Raw genomic sequence first — 27,967 nt, 5'->3', positions numbered from 1 at the left:
TCAGCATGCAGTAAGCAGTATGATGGCCGTCTGGTGCTTTCTGAGACCAGCGTGACGTCACGCTGCCTCCGTTCTTAATTATGAATCGTATAGAAGTCATCAAGCAATATGAAGCAATCAATTTAGCATCTGTCATGACCAGGGGCGGACTGACAACTCATGGGGCCCCCGGGCAATAGGGGATCATGCGGTACCTGTGTCCTTGCCCAAACTCAAAAAAGCCTATGAAAAAGGTTCCAGGGGCATCTCATGGGGCCCCCTACTGACCTCGGGCCCTCGGGCAGTGCCCGAGTTTCCAAACGGTCAGTCCGCCCCTGGTCATGACATATACCGGTCATTTGTTCTGCACATGCTGCTATGCTATAGCATAGATCTACACAACGATTTACTGAAATAAATTCAAAAACTAAAAAAAAAATACAAAACGCAGAAAGGAAAAAAAAGGGCAGACTCGATGGACCACTTGGTCTTTTTTCTTCCATCACTTTCTATGTTCTGTTTCGGCTTTTCACATCCTCCATTACCTCAGTGCAGCGTCAGCAATACAGCACCAATAGGGAAATTAAACTGCTCCTGCCCAGGGGCAGACTGACCATTTGGAAACTCGGGCACTGCCCGAGGGCCCGGGGTCAGTAGGGGGCCCCATGAGATGCCCCTGGTACCTTTTTCATAGGCTTTTTTGAGTTTGGGCAAGGACACAGGGGCCCCATGAGTTGTCAGTTCACCCCTGCACCTGCCTACACCCTCTTGCTCTTATATCAACTTTGAAATTTAAGATTTCCACTAACTTTCACTCTCAGTGACATTGGTCACCAGGACAAATTGAGAGGACACAGCAATATGAACCTTCCAGAAGGTCTAACCCTTCCCCACTGTATCAAAAAATAAAATATGCTTCTGACTATTCCAATAAGTTAGCCAAAGGCATTTATCCTTAGTAATTTGGAAATCAGAATATTTTAACATTCATAATTTCAAATGTATCTAAATCTGCTAGTCCATCTAACACTCCCTCCTCCTTAGACTGACACTGCGGCTGTCCAAAGGTGCCACCGTGCTCCTTCATCCAAAGTGGGGGCATTGTAATACAGGTTGTATACTGCTGACCAGATCACCAGGTGAAAAAAAAAGAGGGAAAAGGCCTAAGAAAGAAAGCCAATGCAACCATCACATTTAATGACTGGTAAGCTACAATATATAACATTTTTGGTTTTGGGTTTAACATTGCTTTCACTCCCTGGCTCTAGCTAGGATAACTAGTAGTATGAACTGTTTTTTTATGGGTTAAAGTATACCTGTTCTGAAGAACACAAATTAAATATATTGCAGCTTGCCAGTCCTTAGATGTGGCAGCTGCCTTAGTTTGCAGAACATTTTCAGCAGGTACAGAAAATACATGTTAATTTACATAGAAATGACTTATCACTTTTTTTTATTTTCTAATCCCAGCAACCACCATGTAATGAAGATGAACAAAGGCAGACACGTGTGATATCCAATCCTTTGTTCTCCAATAGATACAATGGATTGAGTTTGTGTAGCCATGAAGGGGCAAGTGGTGTGTTATTTGTAGGATTACCAGGTGAAAATATAGGGGAAAGAAGTCTTAAAAAAGAAAACTAAAGCAGTTACCACGTCTAAGGACTGGTAAGCTGCACTATATTAGGTGTCCATTTACACTTTGATTTCAAATTTCACATTTTGTTGCTGTGCATTAATGCACACATATTAATGCACGTTATGGCCTGTGTTATTGTGCATTGCATTAAGGCAGCCCAATTATTATGAATGGGTTGCCAACCCACCAGAACAGATGAAAAAATGTGCATAACCCTTTTTAACAATGCATCACAAAACAACATATAGTACATATGTTGTAGTGTGGTACAGTGCATTGAGCTTTACTTCACAATACGTTGGGATGCCCTTCCTAATGAATGGCACCAAAACACATGGCATATAGAGTTTGTGGGTTGCTATGTGCTGTCTTAAATTGCTTTTATGCCACAATGCACCTTTGTGAATGTGCTCTCAGTGCTTGTTTTTGGATTTAGATATGTACTGTATGACCAACACTATGTAATTATCACAACTAGCACATGAATTGGTTGCATTGTTGGGTCACGTAGAATATAGCCAGCCAAGAAACAAGCTTAGGCTTATTATTACTTCAAATGTGAGACTTTTTTCAGTAGTGGAATCCTTGGGCTTACCTGTAAAAGAATCACCAATGTAAAGTAAATGACATGGGCCTGATGATACTGCTCATAAAGATTCAGAGGTATAAAATTCAGCAGATTGTACTTGGAGGTTTTAATAGAATTGTCCTGTGTGGGAAGAAAAATAAAACAAGGAACATGAGGTTTGAAAATTGTTTTTCCATTTAAAGGGTTATATTTTATCTCTTGCTATCCCAGCAATATGGAATATATATGTGCTTGCCAGGTTGTGTGCATGTTCGAAATATAGGGTATACTCACACTAGCACTATTACCCGATCCCAGGAGCAGTTCAGCCCTTTGGTTCATGGTTCCTTTGTGTAGTGTGACTGCTCAAAGCTGTGCCTGGGACTGGTAATCGAACCAAGCCCATGACTATAGGGAACAGGTGGCCCCAGGTGCGGTTCACTTGTGGAGCAGAGCAGATTACTGCAGCGTGAGTGCAAACCCTATCGGAGCACAGTTCTCTCCATAGGAAACTGTGCAGCAAAACAGGGATGTCTGGTTAGCAAGGAAGTGTGCCTGAGAAGACTTTCTTACAAACCTGTGTAAGTGCAAACCAGTGGGGGAGTTGGAAGCAAAGAAAATTGAACTTGAGCACAGTACATCTAAACCAGTCCAAGTTCAGCCATAGCATAAGGGTGCACTCACACTAGCACTTTTAACTTGTCCTAGGCGCTGGTTGGCCTCCTGGGCTGGTTTGTTTGTGTAGTTAGTATGTTAAAATGTCTGCAACACAAATAGTTTTACATTTTCATGACTCATCATTGTACAAGCTAAGGTTCAGTGAGTTCTACTTGGCTGGAAAATGAAGCAAACAACCTGATGACTATGGCAGTATTTCTCTACCTTTTTAGTTGCAGAATCGTACTAACAGTATGTGTGAGTGCTGTGAACCATGTTAGTTAATCATATCGCGCCTGGTACTACTTGGAATAGGTAGCCTCAGAGTGGTTCGATCTGATATGTTTTGCTGCAGTATGAGTGCAAACCGTGCTGGAGCACAGTTCTCACCATATACAAATATGTAATCAAACAGGGATCTCTGGTCTGGTTAGCAGTGTCCGATAACACTTGCAAATGTTCCCAGGAACACTTCCTTTCAATTCACTGTGTGTGCAAAATAGCATGGCAGTGGGGAGGGGGGAGACTCAAACTCGGCCACAGTTCAGTTAAACAGGCCTCAGTATGAGTACACCCTAAATATGGTACTGTATGCATTACATGTTGTAATATTTGTTAGAGTGACAAATGCACATACAGTGAGGCGCAAAGTGCTTGCGCTAAAAGTGATCACAGCAAATATGGAGTGTGTTGTCAAAAATTGACGAGAATATAAGTGAATGGATAATTCAATAGTGATTTCATATATCTATATTGTACCGCGCTCCAAAATTAATAAATCTAAGTGCTCTAAATAAATAAATAAATATTGTATATAACTAAAAATTCAATAATAATCTATATCCATAATACTTAAATTCATAATTGCATAATACTTGAATCCATAATTGAAGTGAATCAAAAAAATTTCATTAATATTTGTAAATCAATGCAAAAAAACTGCGTGCCTGAAAAACTATTCAAAAGTGAAAAAATATATAATGATATATAATGAAAATATAAAAAATAGTTCAGTTCATACGAATTGAGATGGTAATGTGAATCAATCTGATTGGCGTGGTAAGTCTATGTTCATGACATGAACCTCTCTCTCCTTCCTCCTCTCCTTTCTCCTCAATTCAGCTTTTCTCAATTAGGACTTTCTCCTCTATTTGCTTGGCTTATTCCTCCATGAACGATACATACATAGAAAAGGGAAAAAGAAACATAGTGTCTTATCCTGAGTAAAAATGTTTAATGAGCTTCTGATCTCCCACTCACATGTTATCAGCAAAAGTAACGCTTTTGTGTAAATAAATCCAGGTCCTCCTGCAAACAGCCCTGCAGGTGTGTGTGTGTTCACTCGCTATACTCGCCGTTTCCTCTGTGGATGCGTGATGACGTCACCGCCCCTCCCCTACGCGTTACGCTACAGGGACTCGTAGCTTCCTCTGGGGGATGTAGTTTTACTCCCCATCCATTATTTATTTAATCAAGCACGTCAATTGATTTATTAGTCGTTCACTTTATTCATAAATTCAATATTATTAGTATTTTCATACACTGAATTTATTGCTTTATAAGTAAGAAAACTTCTAGTGGCTCACAAGTATTTCATTAATTTGCATTTTTGATAATTCAATAGTGGCAATGGTGAAATATTCCACATAAAGGTAATGAACTAATTAATACATGATGAATGCATCCGGAAAGGAAATGAATGTAACTAAACATATGAGTCCAAGAGTGATCTGTAAATCTCCGTGCATGTGACTTCTGTGATAAGGATTTGTGAACATCAGGGCTCAGGCGGGGATAAGAGGCTCCACTGGTACACAATCAGCACACAGGAAAAGCACTCCAGACTTCACAAACCGGACCCTCACAGCACATTGGAACAGCTCCTCTCATATCTCTCCACCACGGGAATATGCAATCACTTCAATTAGGCCTGTCTTTGGGATCAGTACATCTCTAAATATCAGAATAAATATTTATAAGTTTCAGTTGATCCACTGATTAAGGGCTCAGCCTATTACACAATGTGAAAATACTCTTCTGGTCATATGTCATACTGAGCAGGGGCGGACTGACCATTTGGAAACTCGGGCACTGCCTGAGGGCCTGGGATCAGTAGGGGGCCCCATGAGATGCCCCTGGTACCCTTTTCATAGGCTTTTTTGAGTTTGGGCAAGGACACAGGGGCCCCATGACCCCCCTTTGCCCGGGGGCCCCATGAGTTGTCAGTCCGCCCCTGATACTGAGTCATCAAAACGTCTATTCATTGTGCAATTGCTAGGATTAATTTGACAAAACAGTTATTTGATGTTTGACCATAATTTTACTGTCAGGTCCTTGTAACAAATGGTGCAAACATGAATATATTATGAACATATATAGTGCTGGAATTGGATTTATTGATGATGATAAAGATCCGTTGGTATTTTGTCATATTTTAATTTTTTTAAAATAATCTTCCTAGAAAACTACAAGACATGCTTTAGTACACTCTACTATGTTATTGTCAGGGAAGGAGCATACATGATTCCTGGAAGCCCTGTTTGTGGTTGCGTAGCAGGTGGGCAAATGCACACACAGGCGCGCGCAAGGGTGCATCAGCTTCAGGTGGGCTATTTAACCTACGTTAGTTCCTTGTGTCAGTGCCTTTTGGTCTATTATGTTCCCTAAGCATCTGTGCATCTGTTCCTGTATCTGACCTGATCTGCTCCTGACTTTGCCTGCAATGAGCCCTGGCTTGCCTTTGGACTTCACTTCTGCCTGTTTCTTCTGCTCATCTGCCTTGCTGTTACCAATGATGGCCTGACTCCTGACTACTCTTCTGCCTGCCATCCATGCCTGCTAGTTGCTGACCTGGAATGTCTGGCCTTTCCTTGGTTCTTCTTCATTAAAGTCACCAGGCCAACTGTTTCAAGCTTACATACACATTGAAGTAGTTAACAAAGCAAAAACGTCTGCACCACTTTTCTAAACTGACAATACAAAGCAGTTTCTGCTCCTAACTGACAAAAGGGTCACAGGGCCCATTATTATAAGGGAGTGATCTGCTCCGTCCTCTAATGGAGTGATCTGCTCCGTCCTCTAATGGAGTGATCTGCTCCGTCCTCTAATGGAGTGATCTGCTCCGTCCTCTAATGGAGTGATCTGCTCCGTCCACTCTGCTGTGTCTGTGCAAGACACTAAAACAAAATATTAGTGTTACCAGAGCCATGGAGTAGCATGTAGTTCCTTCCCAGCAACTTCTCAGAAATGTGCTCTTCGCTATATGCACATTATTATTATTATTTTTATTAATAATATACAGAACTTTTATAACGCCAACAGTTTGTGCAACACTTTACAATATAAAGAGACAGTACGGCTACAATACAATCAAAACAAGAAGATTAAGAGGGCCCTACTCATAAGACCTTACTGTCTAACAGGGTGGGGCTAGTGGTACAAAAGGTTATAACTGTGGGGGATGAGCTGACGGAAGTGAAAAATGTCAAACAGAGGCATGACAGGCTTCCCTAAAGAGATGAGTTTTCAGGGATCGCCTAAAGGCAACCAGAGTAGGGGATAGCTGGACAGATTGAGTTAGAGAGTTCCGGAGGATGGGATAGACTCTGGCAAAGCCCTAAAGATGAGCATGGGAGTCGGAGACAAGGGAGCCTGAGAGCTGGAGGCCATGAGAGGAGTGGAAAGGACGGTTTGGGTGATATTTGGAAACAAGATTGGTGATGTAGCTTGGGACAGAGTTGTTGATGACTTTGTATGCTGTTGAATTTAATTTGTTGGGCAAACGGAAGCCAGTAGAGAGACTGGCATAGAGGGGTGGCAGACACTGAGTGGTTGGTAAGGTAGATGATCCTGGCAGCAGCATTCATGATACACTAAAGAGGGGATAGCCTACAGAGAGGTAGGCCTATGAGAAGGGGATTTCAAAAGTTAAGGTGAGTGATAACAAGGGAGTGAACGAGTAGCTTAGCGGTTTCATTGGTTAAAAAGGGGTGAATTTTAGAGATGTTATGGAGGTGAAGTCTACAGGCTTTTGACAGTGATTGGATTTGGGGCCAAAAGGATAGGTCAGAGTCTAGGATTACACCTAGTATCCTGGCTTAAGGGTAGAGTCTGATAGTTGTAGTATTGATCTTGATGGAAAAGTCATGTAGGAGTGCACGAGGGGGAGGGAACATTATCAGCATCCATTAGTGGATACATCAGTATCTATGTGTAATAAATATAGTAAGCGGGGCTTTGTCAAACCAAATGAAAATGAAAACTATAGAAAAAATCCTACTCATTTTATACATCTATAAAAAAATAAATAATCAAATGTTAGGTTGTATTCATATTAGTAGGATTATTGCACTAGTTTTCATTTGGTTTTGACAGAGCGCTGCTTGCTATGTTTATTACCTGTGCAAGACACTGCATATAGTGCAGGAGAGCTGGAAATGACTTCCAAAAACCCTGCTCTCATAACCCCTCAATTTGATTGGCATACATTGAAATTGGAGATGAAATCTGGGAAACTAAAATGTACTCCCCTACTAACTGCTTAGCTCCTGCAGCAAGGGCAAAGCCCCACTGCAAAGGAGGAACTTTTATTTGTGTAAATGTATACCACTGTTAAAGTAGTAGTAAACCGCCAAGCTAGAAAAAAAAAATTGAGCCCCTATAGATTTTTGCCATAATGTGCACTGCATACTAGCACATTATGAAATACTTACCTTTCAAACGAAGCCCTCCAATGGTGGGTTGTCACTGCTGACAGGGCTTCCATCTTTACTCGGTCTTCCTTCCAGGATCGCGGTCTCCAACCGTTTGAATGGCCTGGGTCCGCAATGACTTCACTCCCGTGCATGTGCATGGTGCTCTGCATTCCGCGGCATACTCTGTGCATGCGCTGGTGACGTCATCAGCTATTGCTGATGTGCATATAGTATCTCCTAAACGGTGTACATATAGAAGATATTCATTGTACCTACAGGTAAGCCTGATTGTAAGCTTACCTGTAGGTACAAGTTAGTACAGATAGTTTGCTACCACTTTAAAATAATGCACTTTTAGTTAATGTAACTTTTTTTGTAACATTGTTACAAACTTTACCAGAAGTAATGGTGGTTCTGAAAAAAAACATTTTTTTTTTCTTTTATCCAACCAGGTTTGAGGAAACATTTAGCCATAGTGATTCAAATGTCCAGAGGAATAAAGTAAAATAGAACATGGGCCCCTAAAGGTCTTACTCACAGGGGCCAAGCCAAAATACTACTGCCTAAGCTAGTGGGGGACCCCCACTAATTTAACTCCTATCCCCTGTACCCTGTGCATGGAAAAGTGGGTATTCTATCAAGGGAAAGTACTCCTATTCCCCCTAACTTCTTCTCTGCCCTTGCTTAAACCATGTCTTCATGGTGGGAAGAAAATTACCCTAAACTAAACTCTCTACCAGGGGTATACTGACCATTTAGTCACTCGGGCACTGCCCGAGGGCCTGGGATCAGTAGGGGGCCCCATGAGATGCCCCTGGTACCTTTCATAGGTTTTTTTGGGTGTGGTTTGAGTGTGGGAGAGGACACATGGGCCCCATTATTTCCTATTGCCCGGGGGCCCCATGAGTTGCTCTCTACCTGTTTCTGACAGCAGGTTTTCCCACAAAACTCCTTTGGTGTGGTTTGCAGGACTTCCAAAATTTAGTCTATTTACTATATTTTCAGTAATGTTGAAACCTAGAGCTTTTTCGGTGCTGTTATTTTTTAATAGGCCTCATGCAGACAGGTCATTTTTCTGTCTCCCCTAGGCATCTTTCCTCCTGGCAGCTGCATTTTGGCAAAAAAAATGCTTGACACTTGTACAAGTGTGTAACGTGTTTAGGCATATATGTGTGTCAAGTGTTTGGGCGTTAATTCATTTCATTGGCCAGAAAAATCTAAGCGCTAAATACACCTAGTGTTAAAATACATTGAGACACGTTTTTATCTGCTAAAACACCAATGCTCCTGTATGCACTGGCAAAGGGTTTTTTACCTGCCTCTAAACTCCCCTGCCTCTAAAAGCCTATGTGTGCATGAACCGGCCTAGGTCAACATGCAGAGGCATTTAGAGGCAGAAAAGAAAAACACCAGACGTCCTTGGAACAGTGGTAAACAAAGTCCAGTGTGGATGAGGTCTTAGGGTGTTTGGGGTCCATTTTAGGATACTATTATTTACATCAATAGCTGTGAGACCTCATTAATAAGTTTTTTGAATACTTTGTTACTGAAAAATCACAATGGTGATGGCAAAGGCTCTCTGAAAGCTGCATTCACACCAGAGCGATTTTCTGGTTGAAGCTTTTAGCTCTAAAACACTCAACAAGCCAAATCTAATTCATTTCAATGGCCCATATGAGCATTCTATTGCCTGAAGCAAAACGCCTGTCACTTGAAAAAAAAAGTACAAGCATTTTTTGGCCTCATAGACTTCAATAGAAACGCCTGAAAATGTTTGACTTGAGTGTTTTACGAACATTTTATCACTAGTTCTCTGCTCAAACAGCAGCTTTCCACCACTAATTTCCTCCCCCTCTCCTCCCCCTTGTGTTTTCTATCGGCTAAACGAAAACACCTGAAGCTGTAAAATGCTTGTAATACGCTTCATTGCTCTAGACCATTTTTCTCAATAGAGACAACGTTGGACCATGTTTGTGCAATATGTATCACCTACAATATCACACTTGCATGTGATAAGGTGACAACACAGGGGCACAGTTGGAAGACAGTTTTCACTTCATAATAGATGTCTCTGAACAAAGACCATTTATAGCAGGATCAAAAAGTATTCTTTTAATAAAAGCTGCCTTTTTTCAAATTATTCAAAACTAATTTGACATTACATCAACATAAAGCTTGCATAAGATTGAATGATTGAATTTAGATCTACTCTAACTTGAGGCAAAAAGTTCATATAAATGAAGCTGCTCACACATCAAGCTTAAAGGAAATCTGCTGTGGGGTGAAAAGTGACTCCACAGGTGCCTCTTACATGACATTCTTCTCTGTATTAACCCTGGCTATCATATGTGAGTTACTCTGGTGCCTTAAGGAATGTAGCAGGGTAACAACATAACTTGCAATGGATCGGTCATTTTAACTCCATTACTTTAATAATGCTCATTTTTTCCTAAACATTTTCAGTTCACCAAGATACACGTTGCATATGGGTTGTTTTTTCACATATGTAGAGAAAGCAAAAAAAAATGCTGAAGTGATAACTTTTAGTAGTTAACTAAAATATTAGAGAATAAAATCTTTTAGAGCTTTCAAGCTTTCTTCAGGTATTAAGACAGATTTGGAGAATTTCATGTTCCCAACTTTGTGGGAACAGTTTAGGGATGATCCCTTCCTGTTCCAACATGACTGTGCACCAGTGCACAAAGCAAGGTCTATAAAGATATGGATGAGCAAGTTTGGGGTGGAGGAACTTGACTGGCCTGCACAGAGTCCAGACCTCAACCCGATAGAACACTTTTGGGATGAATTAGAGTGGAGACTGCAAGCCAGGCCTTCTTGTCCGACATCAGTCCCTGACCTCACAAATGCGCTGCTGGAAGAATGGTCAAACATTCCTATAGACACACTCCTAAACCTTGTGAACAGCCTTCCCAGAAGAGTTGAAGCTGTTATAGCTGCAAGGGGTGGGTCAACTCAATATGGAACCCTACAGACTAAGACTGGGATGCCATTAAAGTTCATGCGCATGTAAAGGCAGGCATACCAATACTTTTGGTAACAGTCTATATCGTACAATCATCTAAAAGAATAAAGGAAGCAATGCTGTTTAGAAAGTGAATAAAATAGAAATTTACCACATATTTCTTCTTCCAAAAACAAAGGAAGCTTGTCTTCTTGATTTTCTGTTGGTAACTTCTGTCATTGGCTTTAACTTTCCAAACGTACTCTGGAAATTTAACAAAAATATACAGTAGGAGATTTGTTAACATACAGAAGAACATGCATATTGTCATTTGAAAGCTAAGGCAAGCCATAAATAGACTGATAAGTGCACAGGAAGTTCCTTGGAGTATTAGTCCATTTTTGGACAGTGAATGGTGTTTGCTAGATAGAGGTGTTCTCTAGTGGATCGAGGTGTTTGAAAATCTCCCTGCAATGAGTCCAATATATTCATCTTATGAGGAGCAGGGAAGAACTGCTCATACGCCACTCTCACTATTAAGTGAGGATCACTTGGTACAGATATCTCCACATATGCTCCTTCTATCTTTTCTCTTCTCCTTGTATTTCAGCTCCTAGATAATCTTTGCAGACAATCACCTACACTTTTCTACAAGCAGTGTTGGAAGTTTTGCGCACCCATCCATCTTTACACTCCCAGGGCTCTTGTAACATCTCTCATTTTTCTCTCCTCTTCTCTACTCACACTGTCACTAAAGCTGTGAAAACACTAGGAGATTTTTGAACAAGTGTTCATACGAACATTTGTAGAAAAAATTATCAGTACATTCAATGAGTTGACAAATGTCATTTGAAAGTACTTAAAAATATAATTTGCTTTTACCAATTGATTTTGGAATGAATGGACTTTACATCCACTGATCAACTTTTGTACAACTACCTTGTTGTATTTTCCCTGCTCGATCGGTGCTGCAGGCTCCCCCTTTCCCCCTTACAATAGTAACCTTTTTTCTGCTGGGGGTTTTTTTTTTTTTTTTACTTTTTCCAGTGACCCAATCCCCCACCACCATTCTGGCCTAAGCTAGGAATCGGGCTTCAGAGGAAAGGGAGATATAGACGACACAAAACCTACCCTTAAATCCCTAATACGCAGGTCATATCCAGTCTGATTAGAAGGGGGATCTGTAAACCTTTCCTCTACAGAGAGCATTGATAATCGAACGTTACTGTCATGGTAGGATGAACGGGGTAAAAAAACTTTACTTTTGCAGGAGACATAGAAAAGCAAATTGCAGATTGCATCATAGACATATTTTTTAAATTTGGCCATAGTTACACTTTTACCCCTTCCTGTCCTCCCAGGTATCCCTTTAAGCAGTTCTGAATGCCCAGGGGCTTGGAAAAATTGATGTAATGTGACCAAGCCATTCCAGCCAGCTACGATCTTTAGTCTAGACCAGTGGTGGGCAACCTTTTTTTTCAACTGAGCCAAATCTCGCCAAAACCATGATTGAAATTTATTTTGAGAGCCACATTTTTAAAACTGAAAATACATCTCCCATATAGTAATTCATCCCCCATAGTAATTCATCCCCCATATAGTAATTCATCCCCCGTAGTGTAATTCATCCCCCATAGTGTAATTCATCCCCCATAGTAATTCATCCCCCATAGTAATTCATCCCCCATATAGTAATTCATCCCCCATAGTAATTCATCCCCCATATAGTAATTCATCCCCCATAGCAATTCATCCCCCGTATAGTATTTCATCCCTCGTATAGTATTTCATCCCCCGTATAGTATTTCATCCCCCATATAGTATTTCATCCCTCATATAGTAATTCATCCCTCATATAGTATTTCATCCCCCATATAGTAATTCATCCCTCATATAGTATTTCATCCCTCATATAGTATTTCATCCCCCCATATAGTATTTCATCCCTCATATAGTATTTCATCCCCCCATATAGTATTTCATCCCTCATATAGTATTTCATCCCCCCATATAGTATTTCATCCCTCATATAGTAATTCATCCCTCATATAGTATTTCATCCCCCCATATAGTATTTCATCCCTCATATAGTATTTCATCCCTCATATAGTATTTCATCCCCCCATATAGTATTTCATCCCTCATAAAGTAATTCATCCCTCATATAGTAATTCATCCCCCATATAGTATTTCATCCCTCATATAGTATTTCATCCCCCCATATAGTATTTCATCCCTCATATAGTAATTCATCCCTCATATAGTATTTCATCCCCCCATATAGTATTTCATCCCCCCATATAGTATTTCATCCCTCATATAGTAATTCATCCCTCATATAGTAATTCATCCCTCATATAGTATTTCATCCCTCATATAGTATTTCATCCCCCCATATAGTATTTCATCCCTCATATAGTATTTCATCCCCCACAGTACTATTCCCCCCCCCCCCCTTCTAGTAAGCCAAGTCCCCCGTGTCAATTCACTTACCTTTTGCGTTCCTCTCGCTGTCTTCCCGCGCCGTTCGGGTCTTCAGGGCGGACTGTGAGAGGAGCCTAGCTCCCCTCCCCTCACGTTCGGCACGCTGCCCCGCCTACACACATCCTGACAGCCACATGCGCAGGCCGGATTAAAAGGTCCGCGCGGACTTTTGGGGCTGCCAACCGAGAGGAGGCAGGGGAGCGGCCGACCGAGAGGAGGGAGGGGAGCAGGCGCCCGGCACACAGAAGAGCCGCATTAGACTGGGTAAAGAGCCGCATGTGGCTCGCGAGCCGCGGCTTGCCGACCACTGGTCTAGACCGAGAGCTGTCTTTCTGCTGGGAGTACAGAGTAAGCACGCTTGTAGGGCATAAACATCGGCCGGCCAGGGACTTATATGTGTGGCCTGTGGGTGTTAAAGCCCTTTTGCTGCTGCCTATATGTATTGGATGGTTGTAAGGGGGTTAAGGTATACTGTGCCAGGTAAAATGAAGTTTACATTCTCACTTCAGCAGGACATATACTAAAATTGGAATGATACAGAGAAGATTAGCATGGCCCCTGCGCAAGGATGACACACAAATTTGTGAACCTTTCCATATTATCTCTCACATGGTACACAGCTGTTATTTGTTGATGACTTAAACCTTTAATAAAAAATATTTGAATAAAAATGAATTTTATACAGCATGTTTTGGATACAAGGAATGCATCTCTCCTTATTTGATTTCCCGAGGTTAGTCCTTAGAAAAAATAAATAATGCCAATACAATAGGGAAAGGAAGGATGAAGGAAGCTAACTTGGATGTAAGAAAAGTAGATTTTTACACAGATGTTTTACAGCTGCTATGTAAACTGTAGTGGATTGTGATAGACAGTCCACGTTCTATTAGATGATCAGTAAAATGACAATTTTATAGTCTTGCTACTCTCTGCTTCTCGCTCTCTAAATTCCTTACTCTCTTAAGAAAACAATCAGATATAGGGCAACGGAACAATGATAATCAAAGATGGTGCCTTCATCCGGAGTCTCACCCTAGGTGACTCATTAGAAGAAAAGTATCTTTTAATGTAAACAACCCCCATAAAAGGGAATGAGTCGTTTTGGTGACAATGATTGGAAGATATCAACACGGATGGAAGAACACGCAGGAAATCTAGGGGACTTTTCACCCAATCATCGTATATGCTTCGCCTGCGTCATGAGACTTATAAATGTTACTGTTATTTCCTCAATAAAGTAGAAATTAGGAAGTTGGCAAACTGCATTTTGTGCCAGTGTCTTACTTCCACGTGCACGTATTCTCACATTAATTAGGCTCACTGGTAGATCACAACAGCTGTGGTCGGTAAGTGATCACATCCAAAACAAAATCTATGTAAAATCTATGTTAAATACATACACTACAGCTTTATTAAATGTGTATTTGTCTGTCTTTATAATATATAAGTGGGGGGTTGAAGACCCAAAAGAAAATCATTAAAAAATATATATCATTCAATTGGGCACTTACTCAGGTGTGAGATCTGCTCTCACTTCCTGTTATGTCTTAATTCAGGAAGTGAAGGAAAACTCTGCAATGGGACATAAACAAAAAAAACTTTGTTTTTTTTACCAGTCTTTACTCTGTATAAATGAAACAAAGAGTTTTGGCTTTAGATATTGTGAAAGCTGTTCTAAAGGTAGAAATTGTTTTACCTAATGCATTTTCTCTTCTGTGTGCAGCTTCTCCCCCCAGCTCCGCTTATATTTGTCTGAGCCCAATCTTGATCCAGCAATGTGCACGAGAACAGCGGCTCTCTCAGATCTCTCGTCTCTGTCTCTCCAACCTCATTGGCTCAGAGACAGCAGTGGGAGCCATTAGCTCCTGCTGCTGTTAATCACAGCCTGTGAGGAGGGTGCAGAAGGCGGGGCTGAGATCTGCTCTGTGTCCATGGGGACACAGAGCATGGCTCAGGAATGAGCACACACGAATGCCCCCAAAGCAAGCAGCTTGCTATGAGGCACTCGGCAGAGGGGAGGAGCCAGAGGGATCCCTGAAGAGGAGGATCGGGGCACAGAGCAAAACCATTACAGTAAACAGAGTAGGTAAGTATGACATGTTTGTGCTTAACCTCCCTAGCAGTATGATTATTTCAGATTTTTGGTGCTGAAAGCGGTACCATTATTTTGCATGGAAATATGTAGTTTTTTTTTATTGTAGACCTGTAATTTTTAGGAATAACTCACTGAAATCTGTCCGAACAAGAGTCTATTAAACATCCTGGGTAGGATAAAATTTGAAACACGAAATCATAAATTATAATTTAATAAATAATCATAAAAAATAATAATATAATAATAATACATTTAATTCAATAATACAATCAAACCTAAAACACTGAAATTTGAAATATAGCGCCAAGTTCGCACATTGCTGAGCAAAGTCGCAAAATCGTTTTCAGTGTCTGATGACGAATTTCCCCCACGAATCATTATCACTCAATTCTGCAAGTGGTTCTAATTTACTATCGCTGTTCTCTAGCTGATCTAAACCCGCTTTTGACCTAAAGGGACGCTTTTTGGACGCCATGGACGTTTCTCAGTTTCCAGGCAGAAAGAACAGAAAAAATGCAGGCAGGGCACAGGACAAAGCACTAGAGAGAAAAAGTATGTGAAATGGGTTGAAATAGCAATGTTTTACTATGAAAAATGTGTTTTGAAAAAAATGACATTTTTAAAAATTTTTAAATTTCCCGCCGCCGGCGGCGCCCGTACGTCCCGACGTCACAGGGACCGGAACACAGAAGCCGGATGCCAGCATCGGCCGGAGGAGATGGCCGGGGATGCTGCAGGGGACACATCGCGGGAGCGAAGGACAAGGTGAGTGCTGCAGGGACTCCCTATGCAGCGCCGCATGGTAAGCCAATGTGTAGCTTGGGGTTACTGCTTTTGGCACTGACATTTTACCCCGAGCTACACTTGGGAATACCGTTAGGGAGGTTAAAAAGAAAAAAAATATATATATATCCTTTACAATGCTTTACAATACCTTTGTCATTTAGTTTGTCATTTAGTGGATCTCTTGACTTGATTGTCGCATCCATTGTACTCTTTCTAAAAGATATAAATTCATACAAAATAAACTTTTAAAATCAGTATGAATCAAGGCTCTGAGCGTGTACAGTTAAATTTCAGTGTATGCTTCAGGCAGTTGTTAAAAAGAAAATCCATACCAAAGATTAGTAAATGTTTTAAAGTATGCTTCATTGAAATTCTAATCTGTTAAAATAAACATAAATGGGTGTGTGTGTGTGTGTATGTGTGTTTATATATTTGAGCACATCATGCTCATCTGCAGGACTTCTCCTGAGCTTCTCCCATCCTATTGAACTTTCTACCCCAATCTCTCTGGCTATCTCCTAATCTATCCACCTTTAGGCAGTCCCTGAAAACCCTTCTCTTTAAAGAAGCCTATTCTGCTTCTAACTAGTAATCTGCCTTTTATTTCCTCCATCAGCTCATCCCCCAAAGCTATTACCTTTTTGTATCACTCAACTCTTCCTCCTAGATTGTAAGCTCTAACGAGCAGGGCCCTCTGTTTCCTCTTGTACCAAATTGTATTGTAACTGTAATGTCTACCTTCATTTTGTAAAGTGATGCGCAAACTGTCGGTGCTATATAAATCCTGTATAATTATTTATATATATATATATATATATATATATATATATATACACACACTACTAAAAGCATACTGTATGTTTGTGTATCACTTTAGCTTTAGGACAGGCAACAACATGCATGTCCCCCATCATACTGATACCCTCCACTGTGCCGGTTAACACTGCATAACAGCTGGCAAAATAAAGAAAATGAGGCAATCAAACAACATATGTATATGGCAAGGAAGGACTCAGATGCAATGAAAAAGAAATGCAATCGACATGGAATAGATGAACAGATGTCATTTGTATGTTGAGATATAAGCAATGTTTGTTGCGGGTGGGGGTAAAGGAAGGATGTTTTATCACCTATTGGAATATTAATTGATACTTTTCTTCCTTTTCTTTTCGCAGTGCTTCTTGGACAAATTAGATCAATGTTTTATCCTAGTGCTGAGCCATCAGAATCACTCTGATTGTCCCAGAAGTGCTGTGGAAAGAAGAGGCAGAAGACAGGGAATTCAAGTCCCCAGATCACTCTACCAGCTGCGTGTGCACTGACAGCTCATCACCCACAAGGTAAGTACAGTGGGGCCAAAGGTGTACAATGTTAGTTCACCTTTTCATTTTTTCTGAAAAAGTGAACTTACACTTTAAGGGTGGTATGAACTATATAAACCTTATTTGGAAGGACTGTCTCCTTTTTAAGACCACATCATTCTGTCCCTAATGCAGTCTCAGTTATCCCTTTTTTGGTCTGATGTGTACATCTCCATACAAAATGTACTATGCAAAATTTGATCATTGGGTGGCCCTGTTGGCACTCTACTGACCGACATCCTTTGATCTGAAAATCAAAGCAGCTGGAGGGAAATTGCTGACCAAATGGCTGCATCTGCCCAGATGTGCTTGGGGTGCCCACTATCAGAATAAAATAGCCAGCAGGGGATATTCCTACATTCACATTGTTCTGTGTGGATGGGATAATCCCAATAGATTTATTTTGTTCTGCCATGTGAGAGAAATCTTAGTAAGTGGCCAGCTTTACACTAGTAACTACACTAGTTAACATCCAGTACTATGCATCTGTAGCTGTATGAGGAAGCTTTGGCTTGGGAAGCAAACAGCAAACTGGCCCTTTTATACTAGGAAGAGGCTTCTCTGTGCCATGCAAATTGTGCCATGGTACTACATTCATTTGGTGAGTATGGTGGATTGATCTTAAAGAACATGGATTACAACTCTTTACATCTTCCAACATTAAATTCCTTTACACGTCTCCTTTACTCAACTGAAATTCCAGAGCTGGAAAGGAAATTGGTGGTGGAAGACGTCCCTTTTCCAGATGCTGTGACTACATGTCTGAACAGGAGCATATAACTATATAGTACTAGCATGCATCAGTGTTTGCAGGTCCAACTCTGACTGATGTCTGAATAGTGAAGTATCTCAAGTCAGGGCCACCAACCAAATATACAGTATTCTATTTGCAATGGTCTGGGAGGTCAACTGTCCCTCTGCCCCTAAGCCATTTCTCCCTTGCCATTGTGAAAGAAAAAAGTCACAAATGTTTTCATGTAAACTCTTATTATTACTATTATTATAATACAAGATTTATATTGTGCCAACAGTATGCACAATGCTTATTATTATTATACAGGATTTATATAGCGCCAACAGTTTGCTCAGAGCTGTACATAATAACATTATAATGAGAGACAGTACACGAGACAGTACAGTAACAATACAATTCAATACACAAGGGGTTCGAGGGCCCTGCTCCTTGGAGCTTACAATCTAGGAGGGAGGGGATGGTGGTACAGGAGGAAATAGCTGTAGGGGATGGAGTGGTAGGAAGAGTGGAGGAGTTCAGTAATTAGCTGAGGGCAGGGTAGGCTTCCCTGAAGAGATACAGTTGCCAGAAAAAGTATGTGAACCCCTTGGGATTACGTGGAGTTTTGCATGAATTGGGCATAAAATGTGCTCTGAACGTCATCTAAGTCACAACAATAGAAGAACACAGTCTGCTGAACATAATACTACACAAACATTAGATGTTGCTATGGTTTAATTGCACATAACATGTAAACATTCACAGTGCAGGGAGGAAAAAGTATGTGAGGCCCTAGCTTAATGACTTCTCCCAGAGCTAATTGGAGCCAGGAGTGAGCCAACCTTGACTCCAATCAGTGTGATGATATTGGATGTGTTGCTGACAGCTGTCCTGCCCTTAAAAAACACACACCTGTTTTGGGTTTACTGGTTTCAAGAAGCACTGTCTGATGTGAACCATGCCTCGCAGAAAAGAGCTCTCAGAAGACCTACGATCAAGAATTGTTGACTTGCATGAAGCTGGAAAGGGTTACAAAAGTATCTGCAAAAGCCTTGATGTTCATGTGTCCACGGTAAGACAGACTGTCTACAAATGGAGAAAGTTTAGCACTGTTGCTACTCTCCCTAGGCATGGTCGTCCTGCAAAAATGACTGCAAGAGCACAGTGCAGAATGCTGCATGAGGTAAAGAAGAATCCCAGAGTGTCAGCTAAAGACCTACAGAAATCTCTGGCACATGCTAACATTTTTGTTGACACATCTACAATAAGGAAAACATTAAAAAATAATGGAGTACATGGGAGGACACCACGGAGGAAGCCATTGCTGTCCAAAAAGAATATTGCAACACGTTTGAAGTTTGCAAAAGAGTACCTGGATGTTCCACAGCACTACTGGCAAAATATACTGTGGACAGATGAAACCAAGATTGAGTTGTTTGGGAAGAACACACAACACTATGTGTGGAGAAAAAAAGGCACAGCATACCAACATCAAAACCTCATCCACACTGTAAAACATGGCGGAGGGAGCATCATGGTTTGGGGTTGCTTTGCTGCCTCAGGGCCTGGACGGATTGTTGTCATTGATGGGAAAATGAATTCCAGAGTTTATCAAGACATTTTGCAGGAAAACGTACGACCATCTGTCCGCCAACTGAAGCTCCGCAGAGGATGGGTGATGCAACAGGACAATGACCCAAAGCATACAAGTAATTCAACAAAACAATGGCTGCAACAGCACAGAATACGCCTTCTGGAGTGGCCCAGTCAGAGTCCTGACCTCAACCCGATTGAAATGCTGTGGCATGACCTTAAGAGAGCGATTCACACCAGACATCCCAAGAATATTGCTACACTGAAACAGTTTTGTGAAGAGGAGTAGTCCAAAATTACTCCAGATCGTTGTGCAGGTCTGATCTGCAACTACAGGAAACATTTGGTTGAGGTTATTGCTGCCAAAGGAGGGTCAACCAGTTATTAAGTCCAAAGGTTCACATACTTTTTCCTCCCTGCACTGTGAATGTTTACATGTTATGTGCAATTAAACCATGGCAACATCTAATGTTTGTGTAGTATTGTGTAGTTTGTGTAGTATTATGTTCATCAGACTGTTGTGACTATTGTGACTTAGATGATGTTCACAGCACATTTTATGCCCAATTCATGCAAAACTCCACGTAATCCCAAGGGGTTCACATACTTTTTCTTGCAACTGTAGGTTTTCAGAGTGCACCTAAAGGTGAGGAGAGTAGGTGATAGTCTGATGGATTGGGGTAGGGAGTTCCAGAGGATGGGGGAAGCCCTGGAGAAGTCCTGGAGACAGGCATGAGAGGAGGAGACCAGGGAACTAGAGAGTAGGAGGTCTTGTGAGGAGTGGAGAGTACATTTTGGGTGGTATTTAGATACCAGATCGGTGATGTAGTTTGGGGTAGTATTATGAACAGCTTTATACGTTAATGTTAGTATTTTAAATTTTATCCGTTGGGCAATCAGAAGCCAGTGGAGGGTTTGCCAGAGAGGGGTGGCAGAGACTGAAGGGGTGAGGTGAGGGGTAGAGAGATAGATTTGCGTGTCGTCGGCATAGAGATGGTAGTTGAAGCCGTGAGAGTGTATCAGTTGGCCAAGGGAGGAGGTGTAGATGGAGAAGAGAAGGAGCCCGAGGACAGAACCTTGAGGGACCCCAACAGAGAGGGGGAGTGAGGGGGAGGTGGCAGCGTTATAGGTAACACTGAAGGAGCGCTGTGATAGATAGGAAGAGAGCCAGGAGAGAGCAGAGTCTCTGAGGCCAAGAGAGTGGAGTTTTTTGAGGAGGAGGGGGTGGTCAACCGTGTCGAAAGCCGCAGAGAGGTCGAGGAGTTGGAGCACTGAATAATGGCCATTAGCTTTGGCGGTTAGCAAGTCATTGGTGAGTTTGAGTAGGGCAGTTTTGGTGGAGTGTAGGGGGCGGAAGCCAGACTGTAGGGGATCAAGGAGGTTGTTGTCGGTGAGGTGGGAACTCAGGCGATGATAGACTAAGCGCTCTAGGAGTTTGGATGTAAATGGTAGCAGGGAGATGGGTCTAAGGTTGTTCAGGTCGGTGGGATCCAGGGAGGGTTTTTTAAGTACGGGAGTGATGTGCGCGTGCTTTAGAGGGGAGGGGAATGTGCCAGTAGAGAGGGAAAGATTAAAGATGTGTGTGAGGGAGTGTAGGATGGAGGAAGAGTGTGATCGTAGGAGTTGTGAGGGGATGCAGTCAAGGGGACAGGTGGTGAGGCGGGCTTCAGAGAAGACCTTAGTAACCTCTTCAGTGGTAGCGAAGTCGAAGGAGTGGAGTGTTGAGGGGGCTTTAGGGTGAGAAAAGCTAGGTGGGGTGAAAGTCTGGGCAGTGGCAAGGTTGAGGGAGTGGAGTGTTGAGGGGGTTTTAGTGTGAGGGATGCTAGGTGGGGTGGAAGTCTGAGCAGTGACGATGTCCCTACGAATTGCGTCGATCTTGTTTTTATAGCTCTTTTTTGCCTTTTATAAATCTACAAATGCAATTCAATGGAAAATGAATGGCTATATGAATGACAACAAGGTAATGATAACACATAAGCAATGCCATTTGGTTTGGATACGCACCTCTCTTTCAGCAAAAACTGTTTCTAGTTTTCCTTTAAAGTCAGGTAATGAACAAGGTAGAAAAATAATAGCTCACCAAGCATACATAGCTATAGATAGTTACAAAACAATATCACAACACTATTTAGAAAATTCTTGGAAGAAAAGCAACTCTCTTGAGCTAGCTATTGTTAATTTTGGGCAGATATGTTACTCTAAGATCTATTTTCATGTCTTTATACTGGACTGCGCATAATACCATGTACCGTAAGTTGATCTCTAACTAGATAAAACTAAGCACTAAATTATAGTAAAGTAATATCAGTAGAAAAGGATTAAAGAAAAGCTCAAATAAACACTAACATAACCAGTGAACTATGTTGAGAGAATAAACAGAAAATGAATATACGCAATCTCTAAAGAATTCAGGTGCCTTAATCTTGCGCAATTTGTAATAATACATGTATATATGGAGTACTATACCAGGCACAATAGAGTTGATGTATAGAGTACATGAAATTCAGTATCACCGAAACCATTGTACAGTTGGACTCTATCTAAAGATCAAAGTCATTTTGAACTGTTTGGGACTATATTGATCAGACTGTTAGAAAGCTTTAACATACATTTTCAGTACTATACAGTACATTGTGCTACTTTTGTGCTATTAGACGCACATAGCTGTGAACAGTCACTTTCAGCCACTCATGTCTATAGGTGGCTCTATGCATTTCCAGGACATCCCAAGCACCAGAAGTAGGCAGCGTATTTATATATTTAAATTCTAACACAAAGAACAAAAACCCTGCAATTATTTATAGTTGTCATGGAAATTTTGTATTTACAGGTTGAACTTTAAATGTGTCATATATTAGTGTTATTCATATGTCTCTCGTGTGGCTTAATTAAAGCTCTGAAGGCTGCAATTGGGCCATGCGCATTTACAATGTATGTATTACAGTACTCAGCTCGGTAACGGATGAGATGGCAGATCTGCGCTTATAGACCGGCGTGTATACCACCACGGCATTCGATGCGAATGCCGCCGGCGGTAGGCCGCGGGCCTGTATCCACATATCAGCAGCATAGTACCACATGGACTTCGTACCGCAAGGCGCCAAGCAGTTCGAACTCCGTGTGTAGGCTCATCTTACAAGCCATTACCGACCTGAAACTGTATCTGGATGGATGTGTTTTAATAAAGATCGTATCGGGCCCATTCAGATACAGACTGGCACTGTTTAATCTAGGGGATGCTTGTACAGAGAATTTATATACCACTAGGAACTAATAAGAATGGGAAGTTTGCTCTCCTCAGAGAGCTCATGGAGGGAGGGGAGGACTGGTGATAGATAAGAGGAAAGGCTACGCTCCAATCGGAATGTACATCCTGTGTATAGGCACTCCCCATGCATTGTTCTGTGGGAGGGGATTGACCTGACTCATGTGGGGGGCGTGTGTGTGTTTGTAATAAAAATCGGAGGCTGGGGTTGGATCCGTCTCTATGTGAATTCCAACAGCAACCTGAGAGTGTCGTGTGATCATTCCTGGGTACCTAGAGCTCCATTTCCCGACATCTCGAGATAGCTAACACAGTTGGAGGTGCAGGAATCGTGGAGTTTAGCTGCAGTCACGGTAAGCGAAGTTCGCACAGCTTTATGGGGGATTGCTGCGCATCCAACTGCGAGTACTCACGGTAAGGAGAAATTCGTTAAAGGCGAATTTCCAAGACATAGTATAAGTAAGTGTTTGTACTAAACATTTCTAAGGCTTCCTGTACAAGGGGGCATTTGCCTGTACATCATAAATATGCTGTGTACTCACTGCTTTTCTGCTTCTTCACTTCAAACAGGAACTTTATTCAGAGAAAAAAAAATAGAGTTTACCATAGATGCAGCTACAAACATATAAACACTACCATCTACTGGTTGAAGAATATATCTTTACTGAATGCTGATGTTGCTGTTACACAACATACATTGTATTCCAACACCCCTACTCAACAACTACTATTAGTCCCATTTTGGATCTCTGTTCAATAAACTCTGTAAGTGTCCATGTCTGCAGTTCACAAAGAGATGTCATCTCTTCATCAGCAGCTTTGATCCACTTTTATTTCCCATGGGTTGGAAGTCTTTGCATCTCATCCCATGAATCTGGCTCTGGTTTTAATACTACGTGAGCAACGTATGGCACACATTTGGCTGAGATGTCTTTTTGCTTCTGATGGATTTCCTGATTGAAGCTTCTTGTGGCCTGGTTTCTTCTTTTACAGTGTTTGGATTATCTGTGTTAATTTCTATTTCTGTGTCACTTTGTTGCTTATTTTCTTGTAGCACTGATGTGGAATTTCCCTCAGTTTGAAGCATTGTGTTCATTCATGAAATTTTGAAAACACTGTAGTTTCATCGACAGTTTTACTTCTACTGATGGTTACCTTGTTTGTGTCTTGGTGTAGAACTCTGTATCCCTTTTGAGATTCACTGTACCCCACAAGTACACCTTCCTTTGCATGAGCATCCCAATTTGTATGTTTTTCTTTTGGAATGTGCACATAGGCTTTGCTTCCAACAGTTTTAGATGGTTCAAATTTGGGACCTTTCCATTCCACAGTTCATATGGAGTATTCCCAGCTGATTTTCCTGGTAGTCGATTTTGGAGATAGCATGCTGTCATAATTGCCAGGTTGGCTTATCTGCATCAAACAGCATGGTTCTTCCACTCTCACATAGCGTACGGTTCAATCTTTCTGCAACCCCGTTTTGTTCTGGGTTGTATGCCACAGTAGTTTGAAATATTATGTTATGCTTTCTGAGAATCGCCTGTGTGTTATCATCTGTATATTTAGTGCCATTGTCTGTGGGCATTACACATTTTGCCAAATTTTTTGCTTACTTGAGCCAAATACTTTTCAAGTTTCTCTGGTGCTTCACTTTTATTGTGTAACATATAGTGAAGTATACTTGGAGTATTCATCTATAAAAGTGAGAAAACACCTTCTTTCCTGGATTAAATTTTTCCATTAGACCACAAAGATCTGAATGAATTAGGTCCAGAGGTTTTGTATTGTGCTTTGGAAAGGCTTTTCTTGTAATTTTTCCTTTTATACAGTTGGTGCATTTCATTGTTTGATCACATAGACTAATTTTTATTTCACTTGCATAGTCATTCTCCATTAATTTTCTTCATTATGTAAAAACTTCTGTGCCCAAGTCATCTGTGTCATGTGCGAATGCAGTTTGAATGTTTTTCCTCCTTGGCAGTATTAACCACCTCATTGCAGTTCAGCTGATACAGTTTATCTGTAATTTTAGCATTTACAGGTAAGATATTCCCTTTTGTGATGGCACAACTGTCATCTTGGAAGGTCACTACATTGCTTTGTTTGATGAGCTTCTTGACGGACAAAAAATTAATTTCAGTAGGGACATCCAGGACATTTTTCACATATAGCTTTCTGGTGAGACTCTGGAAAATAGGACAGTAAAGAAAACCATTTCTTATTCCTTCTGATTGCATTATTTACCCATTAGTTGTGGTGATTTGTTTTCTGTTTTACTCTGGTAAATGTGAATAAAGAAATTTATGTCATTTGTCATGTGACTTATAGCTCCTGAATCAACAACCATGCCTGCAAAAATGAGGTGAAACTTTTGGATTCAAAAACAAATTCATTATCTGAAGAAAGATCAGTTTCTTCCTGCACACTTTTGGCCTTTTGTAGTTTAGTTTTTTTTTTAGCATTCTAGCTTCCCAGATTCCGCAATCTGCTTTTAAATGGTCTTGTTTCTGGCACACAAAACATTCACTTGTTTCATGTTGCAAGTTACTGTTTTTACCTATTTTTTGGTCTTTGAAGCAGACTTTGCAACAGAAGCACCGTCTCTATTAATGCTTTCTGTTTCTTTTCCTCCCCATTCTTCTCATAGTTGCCGTTTTTACTAAAGGCAGATGAATCCATCTTCCTTTACTTCCTGGAACTCTGCCTAGAATACTGGGTCTACCTCCTGCAACATATTACAGGAAATTCCAAAGATTTATCTGTGAGGTCAAGACTACATCACCAGTGCCTCATTCAATCAGGAAGTGGAAAAACAGTAATCATAAGTAAATGCAAAAAAAGTTTGTTTAACAATTCAGAGAGTAATGATTCACACTCTGAATGGTCTAGGGTTGTCAGTGGTGTACTCCAAGGTTCAGTGTTGAGACCCTTACTTTTTAATATATTTATAATGATCTGGGGTCTGGGATTATAAATACCATTTCAGTCTTTGCAGATGACACCAAGCTGTGCAGTGGAATAACGTCCTTACAGGATGACGAGCCGACCTTAATGCACTGTTTAATTGGGCAGCTATGTGGCAAATGAGGTTTAATGTTGATAAATTTAAGGTTATGCACTTGGGGGCTAAGAATATGCATGCAACATACATACTAGGGGGGGTACAACTGGGGGAATCAATGGTGGAGAAGGATCTGGGGGTTCTGGTAGATCACAGTTTAAAGCTGTGTTTTTTTTAAGCGAGCAAAATCCTGGTAAATCACAAGCTTAAAGGCATGCAATGCCAAGCTGCAGCTTCTAAAGCGAGCAAAATCCTCTCTTGTATTAAAAGAGGTATAGACTCCAGAGAGAGAGAGATCATTTTACCCCTGTACAAATCATTACTAACGTCTCATCTGGAATATGCAGTTCAATTTTGGGCACCAATTCACAAAAAGAACATTGGGGAACTGGAGAAAGTACAGAGAAGGGCAACCAAACTGATAGGAGGCATGGAGGAGCTCAGCTATGAGGAAAGATTAGAGGAACTGAATTTATTCTCTTTTGAGAAAAGGTGATTAAGGGGGGATATGATCAACATGTATAAATACATCAGTGGTTCATATAGTGAACTTGGTGTAGAGTTATTCACCCTGAGGTCATCACAGAGGACCATGGGGCACTCTTTACGCCTGGAGGAAGAGATTTAATCTCCAAACACGGAATGTGGAATAGACTCCCAATGTGGAGTTGGTTCTGGATTGCTTTAAAAAAGTCCTGGACTCTTTCTTAGATACACAGAAAATAACTGGATACTAACATTTATAGGTAAAGTTGATCCAGGGAATATCTGATTGCCTCTCAGGGGGAACAGGAAGACATTTTTTCCCCTGCAGGAGCAAATTGGTTCATGCTTTGCCTGTTTTTTTTGCCTTTCTCTGGATCAACTGTGGGTTATTTGTAGGATTATATCTTTTTTTTTTAATGTTTGAACTGGATGGACTTTTGTCTTTTTTCAGCCAGACTAACTATATAACTATGTAAAAATGAAATGTAAGGGGATGAGCTCAGGTGTGTTCGGATACTAGTCCAAACCCTCCTGAGCTATGCTGCCAGGCAACTGTTATTGCAGGCCACTGATAATAAGTGACCGAGGCATCTTGCCCAGCACCACGTTTACAAGGGGAATGCATAAGCATGGCTGTGGGCCAGGGAATGCTTTGGCTGCTTATGATTGGCAGTCGGCAGTGACAGTGTCTTGCCTGAGCTCACCCTTGATCATCTTGCATAGCTGTATGCTGCTGTATTTTTAGTGAAACATGAAAGGTCCATTTTGAGGATTGAAACACCAGCCAATATCAATTTTTGTATGGGACTTGAGGAGCAACATACCCTCTCCTTTACCCTGGAAAGTACAGGGGCCAGCATCTGGGAAGGGAAAAATAAAGCACAAGCCTCTCAGAGGAAAAAGGAGAGGACACAGAACTGAACTGACTATAAAAACTAGTAGGGACCATAGTAAAAAAAACAAAACAATGTAGATAGAAGGATTAGATTGAGGCACTGGACCAGATAGGGGAACAGGAACTGAAAGTGACAAGGAACAAAGCAGTAACTGGGCATAACAAAAAAGGCACCCTGCTGGATCAAACAGCATATCTTTACATTGTACAGATCACATTTTTTTGGACCAATCACCTTATAACTTATAAAAAGGAATCTCAGGAAGCATTGATATGAACATACTGGGGTCAATGATAACAACAGAAGGGCTTTACCTGTACAACTGTGCTGTGTTGTAAACCTGTCACTCAATTCACTTGCTTTGCTTGCCTACTCAGAGAGAAAACTCTTCCAGCTCTTGCCTTCTTTGCGCTAGGTTACATAAGCCTGTTCTCTCTATTGCAATGCTTCTTTTATATGCAGGGTGAAGTAATTGTTGGGCCAAAACAAAAGAACCATTGTTGCTTCTTATTTATGTAAATGCTGACTTGCTGGACAACTCAATCCAAATTCCTTCTCTCACAAAGCTACATTAGTGAATGAGCTAGTAACATCTTTTAGGTTGTTATCCTTTAACAAGCTATTAAAACTGAAGTTTAGTGAAATATATTTTTGATATCAGTACCATGGTACTTAAAATGAATGAAAAGTGTCCTTTGTGCTGGTGGC

At 41.1% G+C, this 27,967-nt stretch overlaps 1 protein-coding gene and 1 non-coding gene across 2 annotated transcripts in view; one reads left to right on the top strand and one right to left on the bottom strand.

Annotated features, from left to right (window-relative positions):
• The window catches only part of LOC149451389 (phospholipid-transporting ATPase IC-like), a 162,168-nt gene extending 134,493 nt beyond the window's left edge, over positions 1-27,675 (bottom strand). The window contains exons 1-4 of the mRNA XM_089690727.1: positions 27,574-27,675; positions 16,013-16,077; positions 10,672-10,763; positions 2,214-2,327 (exon numbers count right to left, since the gene is read on the bottom strand). Coding sequence (XP_089546853.1) covers positions 2,214-2,327; positions 10,672-10,763; positions 16,013-16,067 — 261 coding nt within the window. The 5' untranslated portion in view covers positions 16,068-16,077; positions 27,574-27,675. The remainder of the gene's footprint in view (positions 1-2,213; positions 2,328-10,671; positions 10,764-16,012; positions 16,078-27,573) is intronic.
• Positions 13,480-13,586, top strand: LOC149451390 (U6 spliceosomal RNA). Its single transcript, XR_016315037.1, has one exon. It is a non-coding gene; the product is annotated as a U6 spliceosomal RNA (small nuclear RNA).
• Positions 27,676-27,967: the final 292 nt, after the last annotated feature.

This window comes from Staurois parvus, unplaced genomic scaffold (genome assembly GCF_062004578.1).
Source record: "Staurois parvus isolate SC_StPar_1 unplaced genomic scaffold, SC_StPar_1.0 ptg000541l, whole genome shotgun sequence".
Lineage (NCBI taxonomy): Eukaryota > Metazoa > Chordata > Amphibia > Anura > Ranidae > Staurois > Staurois parvus.
This window is presented reverse-complemented; position numbering and strand designations above follow the sequence as displayed.